We start from the raw sequence: 16,191 nt of genomic DNA on the forward strand, positions 1-16,191 counted from the left end.
AAAATCTTTTACATCATAACGTGTATGCGTTTGGAAGCATTTGTTCTATACATTTATATATCTATACCTATGAGTGCAAAGTGCACAACAAATTTATAGGCACCACGTACTGGCCTGCTAAAAAAAACATTAGAAACCCAATAGAAACCATCACAGAAATTCTAATGGTTTCCATTCAACTACCATTATGAACCATTGGCTTTTTCTATTGAAACCATTACAACATTCCTTTTTGTAGGGCATTATTCCAATAGGATTGATTTGCAAGATAACACCCCACCGATAGCATCCATAGGCTATACCATTAGAAACCATCATAGTTAAAGTTTCCATTTTGGACAGGGTTCTCTTTTTTTTCAACACGGAATTTATAAATCAAGTTAAATGAATACTCGTGGCCTAAACGTTTTCAAGAAAACATATATTTCAAAGATTCTGTAATAAATCAAATAAGCAAATCAGATCGAAACCCCTTGTAATGTCCCTCTATATGTGATTTTAAAGTAGGCCTAAGAGAAACCCGTTTTAGTAGAATTTATTAAAATAATAAACTACATCTTTTAGAATATTTTGGAACATTGGAAGATTTGTTTAGCTTTTGTACATTACACATCTGTTTGAACAGTAGTCAAAGACAATGCAAAATAAATTATAACGGTGACGTTATGTCCAATAGAGGGAGACATTGTACTGATGACTTTCAGGGTGTTTTCACATAGGCTTCAGTTCGTTTTAAAAGAACCAAACTCAGTTAAGTGAACCAGAAAAGTAACTAGCCGAAAATGACCTCAGTCCTTTCGGTGTTCACAGTATAGTGGAACCCAGTTCTTATTTTGGTTCTCTTGAGCACTAAAGTGATCTCAGACCCTTTTTTGTTCCCAGTTCACACCATAACTTCATAAGAACTCAGACTCCAGTTTTCTGTACAGCAGTGGATTTTTGGTATTCAAGAATTTAAATAATAATCATTGTAATTATTATATTGTAAAGTATCATGAATTAACAGCATATATATATATATATATATATTGATTGATTGTTAATTGCTGAAAAACTGTACAACTTGTTAGTTCATACTGCATAAGCTAATTTTGTGGCTGGAGCGTTTGGAGGGCTCAAACAAACTAGGTGTGAAGACCACACAAGCATTTCATCAAAGAAACTAAAGCCACAAGCATGTCATATTTAGTACTTTATTATAGCCGGTCGAGTTGCAGTTCTGATTGTGACTATACTGCATAACATACCACGTTATATCTAAGACATAGCTTATTACATTAGGGCAAGTCAAACCTATCGCATCCACATATAGCAAACATACATCATATACAAAAGTACAATTATTTGCAAAAAAAAAAAAACGTTTAATTGGTAAATATATAACTTCATGTTACAAATCAACTCTGAAACATCCTAAATACTGCGATTTTTAAATAGATGGCAAGTATAAAAGTAATGACCATATCCAATCTAGCAAATTGTGTCTTTATAATAATATGTTGAAAGACGGTGTATTTCAACCTTTAATACCTACTGGACATATGTGTTGGAATTTGGATAGTGGAGAAAAGATATAAGTTCTAAAGGCTGAAAATATTGGGCAGCATATACATGGTTAAAAAATAAAGCTTGTTGTTAGAGAACATTGGCCACATCTTGGAATTATAAATTATGGATTCTTTTGAAAACGAAAAGAAAAACACTAAACAGAACTGTGGATAAGACCTCTTAAAAAAGAAGAATACATAGATAAATTCATATATTATAAATCTTAACATTTATATGAGGACAATAATCTGAAGTAAGGCAACTCTATAGCCATGTTCCAGTTGATGTCTAGCTCTGACATTATGCTGTCACATGCTGGTGATTTCAGGGATACTGAATACTTGTGATACATTCAGGGTGAGTACAGGTTTGAGGTCTTGAAGGGACTGACTCTTAGCTAGCGTGTCCATTTGTATTATAATCTAAAAGCCAAAGAAAGGGAAAAAAGTGCTCAGTATAACTGCCTACTATCCATTCGCTGAGGTTTCCAAAGTCCTTTAACTATTGATTTGGTTTCTAGCTGATGAAAATGGTAGGCATGGTAGAACCTGAAAAAGTAGCAGCTTAGACCGGGGTGGGGTAGAAGCTCTCTAATCAAACATGGCCCCTCCTTGTAGGACTGGGTGAAGTCTTCCTCCCTAATCGAGGAGTACCCTGCGAACAGATAAAGGACAATGATTTACAATATAGAGGGCCAAATCATTTGGTAAACTTCATTATATGATGCCTTTGTCTCTCAGGCCCTTAAGTTGATTTACGCTACAAAAGAAATTGTGATTCTGAACTGAAAGTTAATGCTTTTACATAACTTTTGTTTAGATCTATCCAAAACCACACTAACAAAAGAAGTTTATCCATAATTAACATAATGCACTAATGACATGTCAAAGGACGCATAGAGTATCAGGTAAATATAAAGGTGAGGACACTCACTGGTGACTGAGCTTTGGAGAAGTTCATATGGGCATACAGCAACACTGCTATATCCTTATGTCCAGCTTCCAGAGCAATCGACAGGGCATTGCTTTCATCCTAGAGACATGGAAGCATTAGCCTTATTTGTCTGTTCATACTAATTTTGTAAAATCTACTGTGAGAAACAACAAAGTCTACACATACAGTAACATAAAGTACTGTATGTTTCTTGAACCCAAACAGATCAGGTTGTCTACAGACTCCCTAGTGGTACCTACGTAGCCACCTGGTTGAGAAACACTTCAGTAGAGCAACAACCTAAACTGCTTTGATAACGAATACTGCACCCAAACAAAATGGAGCATGTGAAATTCACTAATTTCATCCACCAGAGGTCATTAGATTGCATATAAATACTAAATTGGAAACAATGAAATTTACATCAATTAACAATATTAACAGCTTGAGTTTTGGATGCACAACATCAGCTTTAATAATCTTTCAAAAATGGGTTTGGACACCATGGGCCTTAAAGGTATAATTCACCCAAAAATGAAAATTCTGTCATCATTTACTCACCCTCAGGTTGTTGCAAACCTGTATAAATGTCTTTGTTCTCGTGAACACAAAAAATATATATTTGAAGAATGTTTGTAACTAAACGGATCTCATCCCCCATTTACTGCCATAGTAGGGAAAATAAATTCTATGGGAGTCAATGGGGGGTGAGATCTGTTTGGTTACTAACATTCTTCCAAATATCTTTTTTGTGTTTAGCAAAACAAAGAAATGTATACAGGTTTGGAACAACCGGAGGGTGAGTAAATGATGACAGAATTTTCATTTTTGGGTGAATCATCCCTTTACATCTGCTCACTTACATTATCACTGAGCGTGGCATCACAGCCCGGCTGAGCGAGCAGCAGTTTGACTATTTCGACGTGACCGTGTTCACTAGCGCACATGAGAGCAGTGGATCCCTCGTCATCCTGGATGTTGACGTCTGCCCCGCAGGCAAGAAGAGCCTTTACCATATCCATTCTGCCATGACTGACAGCCAGCATCAGACCAGTCTGACCAGCCTGAAATCACATGGTCAATGACATCAGTTTAGACACAAACTATTACAAAAGCAATGGACTATAGGACTAAGGATAGGAGACAAATTAAGATTGGTTAGTATTTTGAGGAAACAATTATAAAGTGTATATAATACAAAACACATGCAGTTTAAATGAATAGGTTTTTGTCATTTTTTCACATAACACCAAAAAAAAGAGATTCCCATTTTGTGCTTCAAGTTCAAATAACAGTTTTTGCACAACCTGAGAATTAGTAAACAATAACAACGTTTACATTCTTTGCCTGCACTTCCCCTTTAAGTATATTCCTAAGGTCCTATGATCTGACCTGGCTGGCCTTTGCATTGACATCTCCTTTGCTGAATAGCTCTTCAACGACCCTCATGTCCTCTGTCGCCTCCACAGCTGCAAGTGCTGCCAACATGATGGGAGTATAGCCCGCCTTGTTCTGCTGATTGACATTGCAGACATCTGTAAGGAAACACAGAACCGGAGAATTAAAGGTCCTGCTGAGCCCACCCTTTCAGCATTCAGAGAGAGGTCGTCTGCTGTTTGAACTTAAGGGGACATGCAGGCTATTCAGACTCCCAAGTCATAGGCTGAAAAAGAAGCCAAACACGAAAGAAGTGGTTCAGCGACTGGCAATAGGGCCAAGATGACCAGAGGGACTGAGAAGAGAAGCATACAATAGAGACAATGGGGGCAGCTCCATGAATGTCATATGAGGAGCACAAAGGCGCTGGAATAATGGGCTTTTATTTTCCAGGAGTACAGACACCTCATCATACGTTATTCATTGAGGCCAATGGTGCTTTTCCAAGAGCAGTGGTGTGGTTTTGTCATAACTGGAGGATAAGCCATTAGCTTATATACACTGAGGTATATTGCTGAGAATTCTAAATAGTTAGAGACATAATACACACCAATATCAGCACAAAAACATGTTAAACTTATTGTTATGGCATTGCTAGGTTTTTGGAAGATGGCCCAACTGGCCCAAGTGAAAAGTATCCACCCCCAAGTCTCTGTTATATTACGGCCCTTAAGTTCAGTTTATACTCGTGCGTAGGACCTACGCCGTAGCCTACGCAGAGCCGCGTTCCCTACACCGTAGCCTGACGAGCACCTCTCCAAAAATGTAACAATGCATCAACTCAACGCGGACCCTACGCTGACCGCAAGCGCTGTGATTGGTCTGTTTGAACCCCTCCCTCAGGTCAAAAAACTCTGCGATAGCGTCATGTTTACTCAAACGCATTTCCGAATGAATTATCCAAGTAAATTATTTGTTCTTCTGTATTTAACATCTCAAGCTGCAACAAAAGTGACTGTTTACTTGCCGCTATCACTGCTAATGCTTCTCAAACAGCTCTTGTCTTGGTTACACAAGCAACACGTGCGTGGACACTGACGCCTAGTGGTCATTGCCTGTCGACGCGGACAACGGCAAAAAAGTATAAATTAAAACCGACACGTGACGCCGTAGGTCCTACGCACAAGTATAAAGTGAGCTTTAGATCTGACTCAGGTCAGTCCTTTAACGTAAATCTACGGTACTTTGTCCAGTCTTTTTCTGTTTACCTGGCGTTACCCAAACCTCTTTAAAAAGTAACAGCATATCTCTTCAGAGATCACAGATGGTGTGGGAGGAGTTACGTAGCAAAGTTTAATAGAGTTTATGATTTATAACAAACCCCTAGTATGAACAATAGCCAGTAAGAAGTTATGCAGACTTTCAACAGACTATACATACTCCAAGTAAATTAGATAAGGACACAGCTGAAATGATTAGACTGAGTTCTGTCAATATAAAACGTCTCAGAGAATAGCATTTAATAAAGTCATATTCCATCCAAATAACTTATAAATAACAATGTGGCTAGACAGCCTTGATTTGAATACTAACCAGCATCCAGCAGCTTCTTCACAATGTGGAAGTTGGAATGAGATACGCTGTAATGGAGGGCAGTGTTTCCATTGCCATCCGCCATGTTTACGACATGTTGCAGCAGGGCTGGCGAGATGGATCTGAAGGTGTTCAGGTAGTCCTCCACCATCTCCGACACTGCTGTCTTCTGACTGGACACACGGAACCACTCATGCTGCACAGTGTTTACATATGGCCTCTGGAAGGATTTAAAAAGAAAGCGTAGTATTACATTGCGCTTTAGTGTGTTTGGGACTACAAATAAAATAAAATAAACATTTAAAGACAAATTGATTATTCAGAATGTAGTTATTGAATGATCATTTATCTAAACTGAATTCCTTCATCAGAGATGGCTTGTCTAAAATTTAGAATAAATACTGTGTGGACTCTGCTTGTCTGGTAAGACCTGATATTAACCGTGCCAGTGCACAGCTGAGCATGTTTCAGCTCCTCTGTTCAGAGATCAGCAGAAATAAGAGTTGATTCAACATTCTTTTACACCATGTTAGCCACAGGAAAAACAATATTCCTTCTTGTTCAGCACAGTGAAGCAGAACATTAAGAAACATCAGAGCCCCTAATTTCGCTTTGAATCACATCAAGATTCCTGCTTCAAATGATCTATACTTTTACAAAATCTGAAAATGTGTTTAATATTTCCTTACCACATCTTTACTAGATAAAGCCTTGGGGTCGTTGAGGTGGGATTTCAGCATGTTGCATGCAGAAAGCATCTTCTCATTCAACTCATATCTGGGAAAACAAAAGCCACATCAGTAAACTGACAACCCATCTTTAGCAATAATCAGTATTAGAAGAACCCTGCGTGTTTCATTTATTCATGTTGGTCAGTACAATGTTTTAGGACTCAGAATGCAGGACTGTAACTAATATGATTATAAATCATATTAGTTACATAAATCATAAACCTTCCTCAGGTTTTATTTGAAACTTTGCTCTAAAGGTCTGCAGACGGCATGCAAACAGTGGCATGCAAATGCCTGATAAGAGAGAGAGATTCATATTTTATGTATTTATTTCAAATGTTTATTACAGAAATTCATTATAAAATTATTTAAGAAATGAGCTAGCATTTGCATATGCCAAAACAGCCTCCTTCTGTAATGCTTCCTCACATCACACAGCTTCTATTTAGTTATGATATCTTTTAAAAAGAACCACATGCAGTAGCACAGAAAGCCGTATACACACACACACATAACCCTATTAAGTGGGTTGTGTGGTCACATGGAAAACACAATAGGCACTGCCTTAACCCTGGGTTATCTTCATTCCAAATCTTTTTGTTGTTTTTAATCGCAGGTAAAGGAGCGATTCACACTTGTAATTTCGAAGGAGAGTTAGCACTTCATTTTACCCAGGGTTGTGAAGAAATGGTACAGTGTATTGTACAGTAAAGATGCTTTGTACAGTCACACAAACCCTGCATGTAGTGCAAACAATCGTTTCAGTGTTTGAGGGACAAAAAAAAAAAAAAGTCAAATGGTTACGGAAACATCTGAAGTTTTGGAGCAAATTACATCCCAGGAGGCTTAAAACGGCCACAGAGGATTTACAGACATTTTTTTCTCACCGATGCAGATGCATGAGACAAGCAGACTTCTTTTCAATCATTATACTGCAAATAAGAGTGTTAAAACAGAATGCACAGTGTGAAATGTCAGTTATCAACAAATGACACATACAGTAACTTAAACAGAACAACACAAGTGAAGGTAGTAAAGTGTAAAAACAGTAAACAACGAGGCTGTGATTTACAGAAATAAACGAGTCAAAGACTGCTAGAATGCATCTACTTGCCTCTGACGTTTCTCTTTGCTTAAGTCCTCCTTGTCCCTGTCTTCATCCACTGCTTCTTTATTTCTAAATTCCTCTTTCCTTCTCTCACTCATGTCTCCCATCTTGTCCTTCTCCTCCCCTTCATCCCCTGAGCCAGAGGAGCTGCTCTCTTCTGAGCTGGAGTCATCGCTTGATGTCGTCTCATACCTTCAGATGGACATGTTTGTGGAGATGAAGCTATGCAATACTTTTTAAACAGTTCCATGATAATATTATGTACATTATAGTTTTCTTGAACCTACCCTCCATTTACACCAACAAACTGCAGGTTCTTTTTCGTTCCATTAGGTCCCTGCTGGCCATCCTTCTTCATAATGGACTTCAGGGTGCTTTGACTTCCTGGTAAAAAAGAGAAATGGATACACATCAACAATTATGTACAAGAAGGGTCCCAGACTTTAAGAGTACATTTTCAAAATTATTAACATGTTTTACCTTTACAAATTATATCAGTATAATGATTTAAAGGGGTCATATGGCGGAAGTACGTGCTTTTCTGTGTTTTTGGTGTGTTATAAGTTGCCCATGCATGTATTAGACACGTAAAATTGCACAAATGAAAGTGTGGAAACAAAATATGCATTCTATCTAAAAGCGAATGCTCAACCAGACTTGCCTGAAACTCTACGTAACTTCGTAACATGATTTGACTAAGACCGCCCAAATCTACACGTAGTTAAGGTAGGCGTAATGGTAAATCTCATTGTATCGCCTGTCAGTACAATTGCTTTGGAACCTGATGTTCCGAATATGGTAAGAGGCGTTACATTTCCATGAAATGCTTGCAGTATTTCACCAATCACTACGCACAGGTAAACTGGCCAATCATAGCACACCTCGCTTTTCAGAGCGATGAGCTTTGTAAAAAATCAGCGCGTTTCAGAGAGGCGGGGCAAAGAGGAGATACAAACATGCACGGTATGTGGAAAATACGTTTTTTAAACTTTAAATGGTGTATACACATTGCGTTACATCTAAAACAAACAATAATATTCGTTTTAGCCATGTCATATGACCCCTTTAATATAAAAGCTCAATAAAGAAATGTCAATAATTGGTCATGTGTTCCTTTTTTATGGATGCATGCACTCATACAAGTTTGTGCAAAACCTGATCTTTGTTATCCAAGCATGACTTGAAATCTTAAGTGTGTTCTTGAATGAAACCAAGAAAATCTTTCACACTCTGCTAATCAAGGTTACCTAAGTTTAATAAAAATTAAAACTTTGAAAACATTTATTGGAAAAATAAATAAATAAACAAATTATTGGAAAAACTTAAACTATAAACGAAAAATGTAAACGGTGCCTCAGAAATAAACAGAAACAATTTATTTCAGTTTAAAAATAATAAAAAATACACTAAAATAATAATAAAAAATAAAAAATAAATTAATCTTATACAGCAACATAAAAATATTTTTTATAAATATATTTTAATCATTTTAATAGATAAATAAATTTAATAATAAATGACAAAAGCATAACAAAATTACAAAAAATGTAACTAAATTTGAAATAAAAACTGAAATCTAAAAATAAAAATAAAAGCTAAAATATAAACAGAACTATAATCACTCTGCTACTAACATGAGCCATATCACAAATGTTTCTATTATTTAATTAGTAGAAATAGTGCAAAATGTCAAATGTCTTTATTCAAATGTATTATGTTACGATGTTGTGGTTGTAAACATTTCTAAATTGTAAAAATGTCCAAGTTTAGAGTTGCAATATGGACTAAATATTTGAACTGATTATACAATTACATTTTTCTCTTCAAATAATCTTTGAATATTAAAAATGACATGAACTTGCTGACAGTATTCCAGGTAGAAAGAGAGGTCAGGTGTATTCAAGCCTACACAGTGTTAAAGGGATACTTCAGGCAAAAAACAAAACACGGCTCCGTGGTCTTAACAAAGGTCTTCTGAAGCGAATCAATGCGTTTGTTTAAGAGAAATATCCATATTGACAGCGCTATTAACGTTATTGTCTAGCTTCCATTATCCCTCTGCTGCGTGTGAACCTGAGGCTTGTTTTTCCGGCAAACGACGCAGAGGCGTGTCGTGTGTTCCGGTGACGAACTTGGAATTTTCCATTTTGTTCCAATAGGTCTCCTCTGCATAGGAGCTTTCATCATCGTCCTATGCCGGAAAAACAAGCCTCAGGTTCACGCGCAGCCAAACCTAACGTTAATAGCACTGTCAATATGGATATTTCTCTTAAACAAACGCATCGATTCGCTTCAGAAGACCTTTGTTATAGACCTTCTTTTTATATATGCACAATTTAGAATGTTTTAGACTTTAAATCGTATTATATTGTATTGTCATTGTGTTGAATGTCTGTACTAGAAGCTTCCAACACCAAAGAAAATTCCTTGTGTGTGCAAGCACACTTGGCAATAAAGCTCTTCTGATTCTGATTCTGATTCTGATTGTTGTCAGAGCGGTAGCCCAGTGGTTAGCGGTCCAGACAAATACATGAGCTGTTGGCTCACAGTGACCCAGGTTCGAGTCCGACCCGGGTCATGTCCCGATTCCACACCCCATCTCTTAAGTTCCTGTCTGCCTCCACAGTCCTACGGATAAAAGTATAAAGCCCGCCCCCCCAAAAAAAAGAAGACCTCTGTTAAGACCACGGAATCATGTCACGCAGTTCTTTGAGCGATGGATGCACTTTTTGGAGCTTCAAAAAATTGACCACCATTCACTCCCATTCTACCACTTGGAAGAAAATGATACGTGGTATTATAACTTCGACTGGTATTATAACTAAAACATGGGGAAATTTTGTCTCTTGCCTGAAGTATCCCTTTAATACAAAATAACAAAAAAAGTTTTGACTTGAATCTTTATCTAAAATCCTGTCTGTGAGTTATACTTTGCCACCACCTCAAAGTGCTGACAGTCAACACGCACCCAAAACTGAGAGCAACACCGAGCTGACATCATGATTCATTATGAAATAGAGAGTTATTGCTGTTGTGGAAAATTATCAAGTTGCAACCACATTAGCCAGAAACAAATCAAGACCATAAGCTACAGCTGGCAACAAGAATTCATATCTGTTAGACATATCGAAAGTCTAATCACTGTTTTTGTTGTTTTAACAGTAGAAACTTTGAAAACCACTAAAAGTCTTTGAAACTGTTTGAAGCAAAAAGAAACTCATCCCACAGCCTAAAGCTATGCCAAACATGTTAAGTACAGGCTTCGCTCTGCCAAATACCAAAGACGATCGACGCCCCTCTCCACAGAGACTGAAAAAGAACAATTCTGAGAACTGCCAGAACATGCCCTTCAGATGGACACATTCTCTCTGACGCTCTGCGTCTCTAAAGGTGTATGTAGTAAAAAGCAGTCATTATCCACGATTTCCTTATTTTGACAGGTGAGAGCAAGAACTATGTGCCTTGCAGCCAGTAATCTGTTACGTGTTCACCCGAGACAGCCACACGAGAGCAGTTTCATGAAAAAAATCAGTCAAGGGGAGTTCAAGATGAAAAAGGAGCTTCTAATGTCACTGCGGAACAAAGTCTCACCTAAAGTCAACTCAATAACATGTAACCCATGAAAGTATCAGGTACACCAGAATTACCAGGTAGTTGACAGGAAATACTTTCTTACACACATACACACTTTTTAGGTAAAACATTTAACAAAAAATATGTTTTTGAAATATATTGGCTTAAATAGACTCTATTACTGTCTATATATTATCAACTACTGTATATAGAACATTATAGATCAACTCATTGTTTGATAACAGAATTGGGCATACCATGCAATGCTGTTGACATCTGCTGGTCCATGCGGCTCTTCTGTGCAGTACTCAGTGTATCTTCTGTACACGCACTTTCTATCCGTGTAACCTCCGTCTTTACACTACTCAAGTGGGAACTGACCTCACTAACCTTCTGTGTTTCTGGGGGTATATGAGACAGAAAACGATCATCTTATGTAAGTGCACATGTTGTTATTTATCAATTGAATTTAAACATGTTTTTAATCTGATCTGAAAATCAAATAGGCCGGATTTGAACCCGTGACCTTGTGAGCACCACAGCTTTGAAGTTTTATGATCATATGCACTATGAGTCTGAATACATCAGTGTATTGCTTTTTATGATTCTGCTAAAAAAAAAATACCATCCAGTTTGTTTTGTGGGTGGGGAAGACAAAAAAAATGTGTCTGCATGGCACTGTTTAGGATTAGATTAAATGTGCAATGGAAAAGCATGAAGCCAATTCAAATTCTTCATATCAGATCAGCTTTGCTTGGTAAAAAGACTTTCTAATATGGAGAATATTGGAGGAGTTTATTCTAGAGCCAATTCATTTTTTAGTAAATATGGAAACACTAAACTCTTGGCAGCAGATTTGAGTGACCATCTACCACAATCACCTCATGTGCGTGTATAAACTCTCTCACACTTCTTCTACAGAGTATCAGCAAATGGTTCTTCAAACTTCATAGCATTTCATAGACATGTTAATTCGTGGCTTATTACAAAATAGCACACACGAAAAAAACATGAGAAACATGGGGAACTCAATTAGCATACATTCATTTATCATAAATTAAACAAACAACATTGAAATCTGTTCTTAAATAAAACAAATTCTTACACTGGACAATCCTTATAATCATTCTGAAAATATTACCTAATAAATATTTGCACAAGTTACTATACACTCTAAAAAATGTTACGGTTATTTTACATGAAACAAGTGACATGAAACAAATGACATGATTTTCACAATGAAGCTGTGAAATCAATTAAATATACTGTTTATATTGTGAAAAGGTAAGTAAAAAAATTAAGTAAATCTGAGAAACTAGAATATTTCTATTAGAATTCACCAAAAAGTGTATATTAAAAATATAATATGGTAATTAAATACTTATGGTATTTAAGTTTATTAAATGAAAACATATGTACATTTTTCGAGAAATTACCTGTTGGATTTTGAATCATTTTTTATATGTCCAACAGAAAAAAAATCAGTTAAATGACTTTAAAAGATTTTGTTTAGTTAATGTAACTGTTTATTTTTGTGATATTTACTAAGCCACATGTATTACTTTTAAGATTGTAGATAATTTCCAGGAGGCTGCTCTTATAGAAAGTGTTTACGCAAAGCTTTTGTCTATTACATAACACTGAGGACTTATGAATCAGCATCGGCAAAGACAACAACTAGTCATTTAGCACAAGCTGCTGCCTTCCAAAAAAAAAAAGAGCTCATTGTTGGATTATATCCAAAGCCCCCATGCATTTTTTTCAGGGTCAGAGAAAACATTACCCTGTCAGATCGTGTCAGGCCTTACTACAGACACAAACACACTGTGTACACCTTGTCCTGTCACTATTCTTCACCATACCCTGCATGAACAGACATTTGATGTGTAAATATGGCGATCAGAAGCATTGCAGTAGTTTTAGTCAATAGGTTTATATTAAACATTCCTGCCATTTTCTCCCTACCTAATGGATGTTCTCATGGTTTGAGGTTTTAATAGGGAAACAATAAAGCAGCGTCATATGTTGGTTTTACAACATTTTTAGATCTGCTGTAATGAAGCTAGGTTAAAGGGATAGTTCACCCCATCATTTATTCACCCTCATGTCATTCCAAATCTGTATGACTTTCTTTTATCACCAGAACGCAAAAGAATATATTTTGAAGAATGTCGGTAACCAACCAAGACTGCCCCCCATTGACTTCCATTGTACAGACACAAACCCAAGTGTAATTTCTCAAAATATCTTCCTTCATATTCCACAGAAGAAAGAGTCATACAAAGATTTGGAATGACATAAGGGTGAATAAATGATGACATTTTTACTTTTGGGTGAACTATCCCTTTAAGAAAGCTAGTATAACATACAAAATAACATTTGCTAAAACACAGCATCGGAACATTTGAGATTACACAACTAACCTTTGACGACACTGCCCGAGTCTCCTTGAGGCCTCAGAAGATCCATGCCGCAGAGATCTTCAACACTTCCATACTTCATAACAGAATTGATGGATGATAGTGTAGTAACTAGCTCACTGTTTATGGAGCTAAACTGGGATTGCTGAGGTGGGCCAAATGCATCTGCTAGCTCAGTGTAGTTCTGGGCAAGCAACGTCTGCTGTTCTTGCAACAGCTTTTGCACTCTCTCTATATAATGATCGAGTCCAACACCTTGCCCAGCCTCTGGCTGGATGGACTCTGTTGATTCCTCAGGAACTCTTTTAACTTGGGTCTGGGCAGGAGACTGAGAGGGTCCACAGGCAATGTTCCTTGTCTTCAGACCAACTAAGAAGTTCTCATGTATGCTTGTGTGACCAACCCCAGTCTCCTTGGATCTGCAAGATAACATCCTGTCAAGCACACCCTCTTCCGTTGCTGCGGTTCCTACTGAAATGGAGCGTGTTTTAATTGTGGTCTGCACGTCTTTTATGAGACCATCTCCGACGGCAATTGTACGAGTCTCTACTGGTTCTGTGCTTATTTGTTTGTCTTTTGAATATGATTCTGTGGTTGTGCAGGAATCAGTCAGGACTATCTTTTCTGTATTGGTTAACTTGTTTGTTTTTTCAATTTCTGTGGTTGTGTATTGAGATGCACACATAGGTAAGACCATGACTCCAAAGTCAGTTTTTTGAACTTCATCGGTTGCTGAACTCTGGGTTACCACCTCCATGACAGGCTTGACCGACACATTCACTGAACAATCTCCACATCCAATAGACCTGAAATCATTGACCTGTTCAGCCTCTGCTTTGCAAAGTCCTAAACCTTCAGAAGTAAACTCGGTGTTGATCCCCACTTCACATACACTTACTTCCACTCCTACTCTTTGATCGCACATCACAACCTGCCTGCCGACATATTGATCTTTCACCTCGGGACGTTCTTGTACAACCCACCGCTCCATCGGCAACTCTGGACCCACAGCGACATTCATTACATCTGGCCTGCATGTGATGCCCACTACATTCATTTGTGGGACATGATTTATACTTGCATCACTAAACTCAACATGGTTGCCCACACCTTGGCTCTGTGTAGACACTCTGGCTTCCACTGAAGTGCTGTACATTTCTGGCTTAGCCATCAAACCTTTATCAGCCTTTTTTCTTGACCCAGCCACTTGAAGCTGAAGCTTTAGTTTTCCCATCTCCATTTCGTGGGTGGTCTCTTTAAGCTGAACTTCCAATCTGTAGATCTTTTCTTTGAGGGCTTCGATGGTCTGGTGCTGCATCTCGATCTCTGCTTCTACTTCACTGCTCATGCCCAGCATGGCTTCAGTCACCCCAACTCCTGCGCTCCTCACATCCTGCTCTGTTCCCACAGCCACATCTCTGCTTCGCTCAGGTGACCTACGATACACGACCATGTTGTTCATGTTTTCGTCGGCTCCAACGCCAATGGACTTGCTCTCACGACTCCACTGCTGCACGTTTTGGTTTGTTTTTTGCTCGGTTTGGTGTAAGCTGTGTTTCAAATCCTCACTATTATCCTGGATCTTCTTCTCTAAAGCCTCCACTTCAGCTGTCAGTTGTCTGAACTCTTGTAGACTTTGAGAGCTCTGCTCAGTGTTCTCCATCTCATTGATGTGGAGCTCAGAACCTGCTGGAAGCTGACTCAGTGGCTCATACTGATCAGCACTGCCGACGCTGTAGGAGCGCTTCCTAAAACCTCCACCCAAACCCTGTCCAGCAAGCTTTGAATTCTTCATTTGGGACACCAGTTGCCTCTTCTCCTCTTGCAAGACTGAGATCTTGACTTGAAGGATTGGGATGGTCTTTACTTGCTCCTCAAGTTCTTTAAGTCGCTTTAGAGCCACTACCATCTGTTCTCGAATGTGCTGGAGGTGCAGGGGACTAACATTGGTCACCGGTGTGGTCATGCCCGAGCTGAGGGGGCTATGGCGGATTGAACTGCCCATGGAGGATGTTAAGTAGAGGTTGTACTCACCATTGCCTAGATGTCCATTATGTTGCAGAGAATGAGAGCTGGGTGAAAACTGGCTTGGCCCATATGAGCCACTGTAAGAAGACAGGGAGCTGGAAGAGCCCATCCCTCCAAAGCTGGCCAGTCGCCTACGGGGCGGCTCACTGACCGGTGGCTGCATTAGGAGGCGCTCCTGCTCCAGGCGTCTTCGAGTCTCCATTAGCGTTTTCTCCACCTGGGGGTTATGGCGAAGGAGGCGGGGAGACGGTGGTGGCAGTAGCTGCTTGGTCTCAGGGATGTTCACAAAGGCTTGCGGGGCTTCATGGACTTCGACAGTGTGGCCAGGGGGGGCTACCTGGGTCCGAGGTGTGAAGTAGACTGGTGACTGTTTGCTCTCATCGCTGTTGGAGGAGGACAAGGAGTCAGTCGAAGTCCACTCAGTCTGGCCACTGCAACTTCTCTGTGGCGGCGGGACAGACCGGACCGCTTTTGGCTTTCTCTGGATGTTTAGCTTCTTGATGGTGTTGCCTCTCTCAATGTCATCCACATACTTAAGGAAGTCCAAGTCTAGCTGATAACCATATGGGGTTTCCAGAGAGTACGGGTCCTTCTCATCATCATCTTTTTCTGTTGAAAGTAAACAAAAGGTGGCATTAGTTCAATAATATCACACAGTGCATAGAATAAAATATACAGCAATGCATTTTACAGCCGCAAATTAAGAGAGCACTTAATTTTTGCATTTCTGCATGTTAAGTGGCAATTCCAGTCCAGTGTCTGTTGAATTTCAACAAACAAACCTCAGGAATGACAAAAAAAATCACAAAAAATCAATGTGAAAGACTGAGAGAATGTAAGAAAGTTGTAAAAAAAAAGTCAGGCTTCTTCGATTGAAGTG

General features: G+C 38.6%; 1 protein-coding gene across 3 annotated transcripts in view; it reads right to left on the reverse strand.

Moving 5' to 3' along the window:
- Nucleotides 1-2,086: 2,086 nt before the first annotated feature.
- The window catches only part of kank1a (KN motif and ankyrin repeat domains 1a), a 77,038-nt gene continuing 62,933 nt past the window's right edge, over nt 2,087-16,191 (reverse strand). For all 3 annotated transcript variants that reach the window (XM_057360359.1, XM_057360350.1, XM_057360367.1), the window contains exons 3-12: nt 13,287-15,920; nt 11,121-11,264; nt 7,578-7,674; nt 7,297-7,482; nt 6,141-6,228; nt 5,452-5,671; nt 3,874-4,016; nt 3,345-3,545; nt 2,482-2,580; nt 2,087-2,202 (exon numbers count right to left, since the gene is read on the reverse strand). In XM_057360359.1, the coding sequence (XP_057216342.1) occupies nt 2,143-2,202; nt 2,482-2,580; nt 3,345-3,545; nt 3,874-4,016; nt 5,452-5,671; nt 6,141-6,228; nt 7,297-7,482; nt 7,578-7,674; nt 11,121-11,264; nt 13,287-15,920 (3,872 nt within the window). In that variant the 3' untranslated portion in view covers nt 2,087-2,142. The remainder of the gene's footprint in view (nt 2,203-2,481; nt 2,581-3,344; nt 3,546-3,873; nt 4,017-5,451; nt 5,672-6,140; nt 6,229-7,296; nt 7,483-7,577; nt 7,675-11,120; nt 11,265-13,286; nt 15,921-16,191) is intronic.

Source organism: Triplophysa rosa, linkage group LG2, assembly GCF_024868665.1.
Source record: "Triplophysa rosa linkage group LG2, Trosa_1v2, whole genome shotgun sequence".
Taxonomy (NCBI): Eukaryota; Metazoa; Chordata; class Actinopteri; order Cypriniformes; family Nemacheilidae; genus Triplophysa; species Triplophysa rosa.